This window comes from Drosophila bipectinata, chromosome 2L (genome assembly GCF_030179905.1).
Source record: "Drosophila bipectinata strain 14024-0381.07 chromosome 2L, DbipHiC1v2, whole genome shotgun sequence".
NCBI lineage: Eukaryota > Metazoa > Arthropoda > Insecta > Diptera > Drosophilidae > Drosophila > Drosophila bipectinata.
This window is the reverse complement of record NC_091736.1, coordinates 11,360,794-11,369,289: the sequence shown is the minus strand read 5'-3', so window position 1 is coordinate 11,369,289 and position 8,496 is coordinate 11,360,794. Positions and strand designations below refer to the sequence as shown.

At 42.7% G+C, this 8,496-nt stretch overlaps 4 protein-coding genes across 5 annotated transcripts; 2 read left to right on the top strand and 2 right to left on the bottom strand.

The window, feature by feature from the left end:
- The first annotated feature begins 91 nt into the window (after positions 1-91).
- Positions 92-2,765, top strand: Grip75 (gamma-tubulin complex component 4). Of its 2 annotated transcripts, XM_017243800.3 has the most exons (8): positions 92-294; positions 355-523; positions 575-860; positions 932-1,088; positions 1,156-1,662; positions 1,719-2,088; positions 2,142-2,421; positions 2,552-2,765. In XM_017243800.3, exons 1-8 carry the CDS (start codon positions 226-228, stop codon positions 2,700-2,702), a joined length of 1,989 nt encoding a protein of 662 aa, XP_017099289.3. In that variant the 5' UTR covers positions 92-225; the 3' UTR covers positions 2,703-2,765. The 2 variants fall into 2 exon arrangements, with proteins under 2 accessions (XP_017099289.3, XP_043068514.2); XM_043212579.2 differs by having other exon boundaries at positions 355-860.
- Positions 2,229-5,494, bottom strand: Cog4 (conserved oligomeric Golgi complex subunit 4). The gene is made up of 7 exons (XM_017243799.3): positions 5,299-5,494; positions 4,501-5,240; positions 3,995-4,441; positions 3,328-3,931; positions 3,084-3,269; positions 2,799-3,025; positions 2,229-2,741 (listed from the first exon to the last, which is right to left on the bottom strand). The coding sequence occupies exons 1-7, from the start codon at positions 5,383-5,385 to the stop codon at positions 2,699-2,701; spliced, it is 2,334 nt and encodes a 777-aa protein (XP_017099288.3). The 5' UTR covers positions 5,386-5,494; the 3' UTR covers positions 2,229-2,698.
- Positions 5,495-5,593: 99 nt separating this feature from the next.
- On the top strand, positions 5,594-7,474 carry LOC108126861 (alpha-ketoglutarate-dependent dioxygenase alkB homolog 6). Its single transcript, XM_017243606.3, has 2 exons — positions 5,594-5,880; positions 5,938-7,474. Exons 1-2 carry the CDS (start codon positions 5,851-5,853, stop codon positions 6,604-6,606), a joined length of 699 nt encoding a protein of 232 aa, XP_017099095.3. The 5' UTR covers positions 5,594-5,850; the 3' UTR covers positions 6,607-7,474.
- Positions 7,461-8,381, bottom strand: LOC108126860 (uncharacterized). Its single transcript, XM_017243605.3, has one exon. It carries the CDS (start codon positions 8,376-8,378, stop codon positions 7,497-7,499), a length of 882 nt encoding a protein of 293 aa, XP_017099094.3. The 5' UTR covers positions 8,379-8,381; the 3' UTR covers positions 7,461-7,496.
- Positions 8,382-8,496: the final 115 nt, after the last annotated feature.

Below are 8,496 nucleotides of genomic sequence, written 5' to 3'. Positions count from 1 at the left end.
GATTTTTAGCGGTTCATTGTAATCGAAATCATTTGTGTTATCGACCTATCGATTCTTGCCAGTGTTGGAGAAAATTAAACAGCTGTATTAGGTAGCGCTCAATGAACATTTTCCAAAATTATTAAGCAGATAGCGGACCTAAATAAATTACCTGGTGCCATCAAATGAAAACCACAAAGAAACTTTCAACCTAAACTATTGTTAAGTTTTATTAACCTTGCCATAATGCTACATGACTTGCTGCTCTCTTGTTTAAGCCAAGTTCCAAATGGCGATGCCCTAAAGGACTTTTCGGTAAGTTGTTTTGGAGCATCAGCAGGAATTTTAAGATTTAAAGATTTTAAATAATTTTAGGAGACTGGTGTGGTTGAGAGCTTTTTGCATCCGTGCGAAAAGGAAATCTTTTTGGACATATTAAAAATCGTCAATGTCTACAACGAGGTTGTTAGATATACGCAAGGTATTGGAACAGATGCAGACGACAAATCTTCAGAGGATACTGTGATTAATGAGGTTTCTGATGGTATGTTTGGATGTTTATTGATTCAACTCATTCATATTTTATTTCGCCTAGAACCCACGCGTGGTTTTTACCTTTTAAACTTTGGCAAGGGCATTGAGAGTGCTCTCGACCAGTACTACGAAGCTATAAAGCGCCTGGAAGCGTACTGCTTCAATACCAAGCCCGTCTCGCTCTCATATGTCCACAATGCATTGCTATCGAAGCAGCCAACGCTGCTCCTTTTGAGGAAATTCATAAGGGATGTCGAAGCTGGAAAACTTCACGGCTGTGCATTGCTTAATTACCTGTACCAGCAGTCAGATCATGGCGATTTTGAACTTGAAATAGCAGCCAGAAAGTAAATTTGAAACACGAGTAGAGGTTAAATTTGAATCGATTAATGTCAAGGGATTCTATCTCGTCCTTCAGAGTCTTAAAACCAGTGAAAATGGCATTCTTTTCAAGCATGGCGCACTGGATGCTGTTTGGGGTCATTGATGATGTCCACTCGGAATTTTTCATTAAATTCACGCCACTCGAAAACAACAGCAGTGCCTGCAACAAGTCTTCCAACAGTTCTATATTGGTAAGAATAAATAAAAAGTTTTTTTTATTATATTTACAAAAAATATGTACCATACTTGCACCCTCAGCACGCCGACAAAAATGGAGAGGACTATATTTGGCAGTATGAGGTCAATCACAATCAATTACCCGGATTTGTGTCATCTGTTGTTGCTGAAAAAATTTTGTTTGTGGGACAAACCGTGCTAGTCTTCCAAATGGAACGCAACTTTCAAAGCAAAAAAGAGACCGACCAGTTGTCAGTGTGCCTTTCTGATTTGTGCCGCGATGATATTTATGAGTTGTGGAATGGCAGGGAGGGAGAATACTTCAGGCTGATAGAGGACTTAAGCCTGGAGCCCAGAATCAATCCATTCCACATTGAAGACACTGTTAATTTGATCAAGAAATATGTCAGTCAGCGACTTTCAGAAATTGCAATAAACGAAGTCGACTTGGTGCGTCAATTGGGACTCATTAAGGACTTCTATCTGCTTGGCCGTGGAGAGTTTTATTTGGAGTTCTTAACACAGTTGAATGGTCCTTTTGATTGCAATCTTATAAAAACTAACAAGAATTATCCAAGATCTTTTGAGGTACTTATACTTTCTATTCAATTTCGTTTTAATAAAAATAACCATAATCATTTTAGATTGCAGCGACAGTAATGGGAATGGCGGATGATATAGAAAACTTCACGCTTAGTTATTTAAAAGCCAATGCCGATCCCGATGAAAGTTTTGATTTTCATGTTTTTCAATGCCTTCATTTAAAGTTCACCTTTCAGTGGCCTTTGAACCTCTTATTTTCCCCGAAGGCCATAGAAAGGTATAACACTATATTTCGATATTTGCTGATCATCCGAAATCTCCAGTTTGAAATGCAACGAGCGTGGGCTAAGCAGACATGTCTCGCAAGGCATGAGCCAGCCGATGTTCATATCAAAGCCATGAATCTCCGAAATCATTTGATGTTCTTTTTGAATAATATGCAGTACTACATTCAAGTGGATGTTCTTGAAAGTAAGTGACTCTTAAAAATGTTTAGTGTGGATACTAATAGCTTCTTTTTACAGGCCAATACGGCATACTTATGAATGTTATCGAAGGCAAAGCTGATTTTGAAGAAATTCAAAGGGCCCACACAGTATTTTTGGCGAATGTTCTGTCGCAGTGTTTCCTTATTTCCGATTCAAAGGAAGGCCACATGAACATGACCGGAACAATAAGCCAATCGCAAAATCCAATTTATGGTACCATTTTAAAATTGTTTTCCATTTGTGAGACTTTCACCACTTTAAGCCGAACATCACTAAAAGAGGTCTTTTTGGAAGATATCGACAGTCTTGAAGAACAGTAAGATATGATTTTCATTACATTTTTTTTTAACTTTATTGCACGGCACGTATATGCTATTTAAATAAGGCTTAGAGCAATAAATATATAGTGTATTATTTGAATTAACTCGAAAATATCTTTTTTACAGATTTGGTGTTCAAATTGCGAGCCTTATTCAACTTCTGGTGGACGCAAAAACAGCATCTACATTAAATCCACTGTCTCAGCTTCTTTTGCGATTGGATTTCAATCATTGGTTTAGCCAAAAACAGAAAGAAGTTGTTTCGTTGGAACTTTAAAGCTGCAACCGTTTGATATCTTCTATACGAAAGTCGCTTCTGAAAATAAAATTTTTAAGTTAATACCATCTCATTTGTAAATTAAAGTTTGATTACCTTAGAGTTAAAAATGTGCGAACTTCGTTGGGCGTTAAATGCCATGAGGACATTTCTTTGTTATTTTCGGGATTCCAATATTCAGAAAGCTCTGAAATCTTATCCAGATTCAGAAGCGTGGCGATTTGAGAAATCCTCGTCATCTTGTCGCGGACCGACCATGATGTGGCTCCGGTTAGGTAGCTACCCAAAGCCCGGACTTCCTGATCAAGAACCAGACCGCCAAGCTAATCGTAATATTAAAGTTATTAAAATAAATCCATCGAATTTGCTTTAAGAACTTACTCTGTTGAAGGTTATTTTTTTAATAGCTCTTTCCAATTGGATTGTTACTTCGGTAGCGAGAATACTGACAAGTGCATCATAGTTCCTTGGACTCAAGGCGCTTTTAAAGGAATTCAGGAGACCATCCAACTGCACAATAAAGAACTGAACGAAAGTTTCTCCAGCCTCATAGGCAGCAAGTTCTTCCTGTAACAATTATAAGTACTTGTACTTGTTTCTAACCATTTCATGGAATAGTTCTTACCTCATTTAAGTTGTGACTATAATTTAAAAACTGATTTATCCAAGGATTGAGGCGTGGCTTAACAACACTTGACCTTAGTTGCTGCATTCCGAAATCGACAGTAGCTTTCAATGCATCACGAACCGCTTTGAGTTCGGTAAGACAGCTGTCCAGTAGTTGTCGCTCCACCGGAGAAGTTTGAGGAAATGTACCAGCAATTTCTTGTTCCATTGTCTGCCAGAGGGTTTCGATATATTCGGTCGATATGTCGGCATTGTTTAACTGGACCAAAAAATTGGCACGACTGCGATCTGCATCACTGGAATGTAGTTTTCCCTGTTGTAGTGTGGTTTGAATGGCATTGTATGCTTGCGCCAAGTCGATGTAACCCGATGGGTATCCACTTTTCAAGGGAGCCTTAAGGGCCGCCACAAAGTCTCCATCTAGACAAGCGGCAACGTTATTGATCACAGCACATGTTCCATTAATCGACTGCGTTGTCAACGACCTCCGAATCGATTTGCGAAGAATAAAGAAGACGTCATCTACCATAGACGAACATTGCTGTCCGCTTTCGTAGGTATCCAGCCCGATGGCTTTAATAACGCTTTCCTCCATGAAATATCTAGGATTAAAATTATTAAACAGGACTCGAATGTGTCATGCACTGTATATATTAGTTACTTACCTTTCAAAAAGCAAATAAGTGCTTAGAATCTCCTGCATTTGTCGGCGTAAATCTGAGGTTTTCATAATCTTCTCATAGCGCTCCATCAATTCAGACTGTTCCTTTTCTGGAGCACAAGTCTCCACGTGAACTTGCAAGCGGCGACGCATAAATCTGAAATACAGCTCAACCCGGGCGTGCATAACTGTTATTTCGGCAATAATTGCATCAATTTCCTTGGGATTCAGCTTGTCCACAGATCCGCCAGATGGTTTACGATAGTGACCCAGAGCCTGAATACTATTGCTGCCCACTCCTCCACTGGCAGTGGATCGCTGTGTGGATTCATTAACCTGCTTGCTTCGATACTGTATTTGTCGGTTCTTATTAAACTCCATGAGTAAGTTCTTCACTTCGGCATCGCATTCGTGTTGCAGAATAGCAACCATGTCAACCAAGGATGAGGGTCTGTGATAGTTATTTGAAGGATTATTTATTCATATTTTAATGACTAAGCTTATACTTACGATTGACTGCCGTAGACGGCTTCAATTATTGGCTGGTTAACCTCTACAACTCGCGCAAAGTTCTCCAATATAGCTGTAAGTCGATCCGCGTACGCCAGTTGAAGACGAGACTCCGCTTTGGCAATATCTTGGGCATTTCGCAGCTCCTTCTGCGCCTTGGCCGACAGTTTCTGACAAATGTAAGCGGAGAACTTTTCGATGCCTGTTTTATGGCAACCAACTAGCGGGAATATCTTGAAGAACCTCTCCACAGAGGCCAAGTCATCGCTCTTGACAGCCTCGTCAAACCTCTTAGCAATGAGAACGCGTGTCTTCTCTGTGGCATCCTCCAGAGTCTTGACGGCATCACTTACGGATGTAATAGAACCCTGTACATCGTCGGCAGTACGCCGGAGAAGCTGCTGATCCATGGCCAGGAAACGGGCAATGTGCGTGGCACTCTTTTCGTAATCCTCTTCTCCGATGGCCTTCACCACGCCCTGGCTGCAGAGGTGTAGATCGATGAGGTCATGAACCCGTTGCTGGCATTCAGAAGCACGGCATCTGGCCAAATCCAAACGGCGAACCTTGGCGCTCACAGATTCCGCCAGTTGGGCGGTGTTTACAATTTGCTCGTTGAGTTTGTTGGAGTCGGTGTCCACGGTATGTAGCAGGTTCAGGGATCTGCCGATGCCACTCATTTTGGCTTCTATCTGGCACTGTTTTGCCAGCAAACCCTCTAGCTTCTCATTGATCCTCGCCTACAACGTATTAAATCTTTTTTAAAATAATGTTTTTGTTGATGCAGCACCCTACTACCTCTTCCTCGGCAATCTTCTCCAGGGCCTCATCCACCTGTTTATTGGAGCTGACATCCAAGGAGCTTAGTTTGTCCATAACACTCATTCTAAAACCATTGATCAGGAGATCAAACACCTGTTTAAAGTCTTATTCTATTAACAAACAGATCTACGTGGGCAAACTATTGTTTTTGCAGGTAATAGGGATGAGACACTAATAATATATCGGGATTTAATATATCGGAAATCGTCATCGAAAATAGATAAGACACGGCGGGCTTTGAAAATTGGTATATATTTTTAAACATCTGGGGGTTTTGAAAAAAGGTTACTAAATTAAATTATAAACTAGGTTAAATTAAAAAAAAAACAATAACTCTTTTGAAGAGAATTGGGAAAAGTCAACAAAAGCTTCTTTTCAACTTTGAACCGCCAGCCAATGTGACCGGATACTCTTTGAATAATGGTCATAAAAGGTCGACAGCTGATTTAAATTCAAAGCCCAACAAAAGTATTGATTAGCAATAACCGTAGATTTAGCTTAGTTCCCTAGATAAGAATAGGCGTAGTCATGGATTTCACGGGCTTCGAAGTGCGTAAGGTGAGTGGGAAACAGGATACGTTTCTTGTATTTAAGATTCATCAAATGCCTTAACAGTGCCCGCCGACTGTCACGTACATTCCCAACTTCATCACTTCTGAGGAGGAGCAGCGCATCCTTAGCCAAATTGAGAGGACACCAAAGCCACGCTGGACACAGCTACTCAATCGCCGGCTAGTTAACTATGGTGGAGTTCCTCATCCCAACGGAATGATTGCCGAGGAGATCCCCGAATGGCTGCAGAGCTATGTGGATAAAGTTAACAACCTCGGCATATTCGAGTCCCAGAAAGCCAATCATGTGCTGGTGAACGAGTATCTGCCTGGCCAGGGAATTCTTCCTCACACCGATGGTCCTCTTTTTTACCCCATCATCTCCACGATTTCCTGCGGATCCCACACCGTGCTGGAGTTTGCCAAGAGAGAAGGTGCTGGTGATGATTCCGAAACTAAAGATTCCGACACTGCTTCTCCTGCTCGTGAGGTGATCTTTAAACTGCTGCTGGAACCCCGCAGCTTACTTATCCTAAAAGATTCGCTGTACAGCGAATACTTACATTCGATTGCCGAGATCAACGAGGATGTGCTCTGCGATCGTATTGCAAACTATGACTTATGCGAGAACACCTACAAGATCGGGGATCACCTGCCCCGCCGCTCGCCACGCATTTCGCTGACCATTCGCAACGTTCCCAAGACCAGCAAGATGAAGCTTAAGTTTTGTTAGGTCCATTCCGCACTTAGTTGTTGATTACTAAATGTTGCAATGTTAATGTTAACCTCACGTTAACCGAACCCACTGAAGTCAGCCCACGAGCTATACGGGATGGGAGAAGCCCGGTTAAATAGAGTGACTAAGATAATCTGCAAACTGAATCTTCCTGTAGTCGTTTAAGCACCCACACTAAAGCACACACACTCGCAAGCAGTGATGGGTAGCACCTAGATAGATTCATTTGGGTTTTCATTAGTTTTGATTCAAAAATGGTTCTGATTGTTCACATTTTTACAATATTGAAGAATTTATAAATCAAGTTATTTAGAATTATTATTTAATTTTGTAAGATTACTCTGCATGTGTAGAGTTTATTCTTTTAACATGAACTTGCTTAAAAAAAAAAAATTTGCTTTTAAAAAGTTACAAGAAAAGCCCTGTCCCATCACTGCTTCACAAGCAATTAACGTTGGCCCACACAAAAGTGCTTTATTTTGACCGTTTACATTATGTGTACATATATAAATGTTTTGTATTACGTATTATTACGGAGCAATAAGTTGGGCCGATGGGCGGACAGGCCTGGAAAGGAAGCCTCTCCGCCTGTGGCATTTAGATTTAGTTACGCGAGCAATTGTTGAGAGCAATCCACGGTCTAGATTTGTGAAATATGTAGCTATATATCTATATATATATATATGAATGGAGCACGCCGCACACTCTGAACTGTATTCGTATGCTCCAAGCGCCAGTGTATCCAGTGTCCAAGTGTATTTTTGTAACCGTTTTTTCCACCGCGCACCGTAAAATATTTGAACTGGAACTGCTAGCTCCAGTCAGAAAAGTGTTACAAATAAACGTTACTGTGTCCACCCACTGATCACCTCACTGATTCACATTACTTAGGCCTCCGCTTCCTGCCACTCTAGACGGAACTCTCGCTCGAAGACCAAACGATCATAGAGTCGCACCTCGCTGATCCGAGCCGAGATGTCCAGCCGCAGCTCACTGACCGCCAGATGGAAGTTCTGACGCACGGTCCTTTGCTTGTCCGGAGTCAGCTGGTTGAGGGGCTTCCGGAATATACTAATGATGCGCTGCAGATGATACTCCACACTGGCACAGCGCCCGATGCACACCCACAGGTTCTCCGGGTCGTGGATGTTGCCGGGGAAGCGGGTGCGCTGATCAAATGGTGCCTTTCCGGAGAGCAACGCCCTTACCTCAGCTACGATCTCCTGGTGTGTCTTTAGATCTCGAGTACTCAACGTGGTGAACTCGTACTTGTCGCAGAAGTACATCAGCTCTGAAATGGCCACCCAGGGCTGGGAGCAGAGGGTCGAATGCTGGCTGGACCAGTTGGAGTAGCCAGCTGTGCTAGGGGATTTGGTGGCAGACGCTGTCGCTGTGGTGGATGGGGACCCAGTTCTGGGAGTGGGAGAGGTCTTTGTCGGACTGGCTGTCCTGACCTTTCCTGCCTCCAGTCTCCTCTCCGTACGCTGTAGTTGTTCCATTTCCCGTTCGTGCTCCTTAGCCCTCAGATAGGCCTCTTTCTTTTGCTGGAGCTCCTGCAGCTTGGTCAGCTTTGGAGGCGAACTAGATTTTGTGAAGACTGGCAGTGGAGCAGCTGGGGGAGGCGGTAGTATATCGGCACCGGGAGCCGGCACATTCGGAATAGTGCTAGCCCCATTCGTGTCAGAGGACGCACTGCGTCCGTATTTGGCCCGGTAGCGCTCCAGCGTGTCCAGCGAGAAGCTGAGCTCCTTCTTGATCGCCTTCTGCATGGTTTTTTAGATTTATGTAATCACCTTGGGCGCGTTCAATGCACGCGTTCCCCTTAAGAATTTACAACCGAATGCGAGCAAGCATTCCGCACTCATCCGCGAACCCTCTTTATTTTTA

Excerpts from the sequence above, each read along its gene's own strand:
- Grip75 (XM_043212579.2), top strand. The coding sequence starts at position 226 with ATGCTACATGACTTGCTGCTCTCTTGTTTAAGCCAAGTTCCAAATGGC. Across the intron at positions 1,089-1,155 it reads CTTCCAACAGTTCTATATTG|CACGCCGACAAAAATGGAGA; the intron begins GTAAGAATAAAT and ends TTGCACCCTCAG. Across the intron at positions 2,422-2,551 it reads ATCGACAGTCTTGAAGAACA|ATTTGGTGTTCAAATTGCGA; the intron begins GTAAGATATGAT and ends TCTTTTTTACAG.
- Cog4 (XM_017243799.3), bottom strand. The coding sequence starts at position 5,385 with ATGAGTGTTATGGACAAACTAAGCTCCTTGGATGTCAGCTCCAATAAA. Across the intron at positions 5,241-5,298 it reads AGAAGATTGCCGAGGAAGAG|GCGAGGATCAATGAGAAGCT; the intron begins GTAGTAGGGTGC and ends AATACGTTGTAG. Across the intron at positions 3,026-3,083 it reads AAAAAATAACCTTCAACAGA|CTTGGCGGTCTGGTTCTTGA; the intron begins GTAAGTTCTTAA and ends TATTACGATTAG.
- LOC108126861 (XM_017243606.3), top strand. The coding sequence starts at position 5,851 with ATGGATTTCACGGGCTTCGAAGTGCGTAAG. Across the intron at positions 5,881-5,937 it reads CGGGCTTCGAAGTGCGTAAG|TGCCCGCCGACTGTCACGTA; the intron begins GTGAGTGGGAAA and ends ATGCCTTAACAG.
- LOC108126860 (XM_017243605.3), bottom strand. The coding sequence starts at position 8,378 with ATGCAGAAGGCGATCAAGAAGGAGCTCAGCTTCTCGCTGGACACGCTG.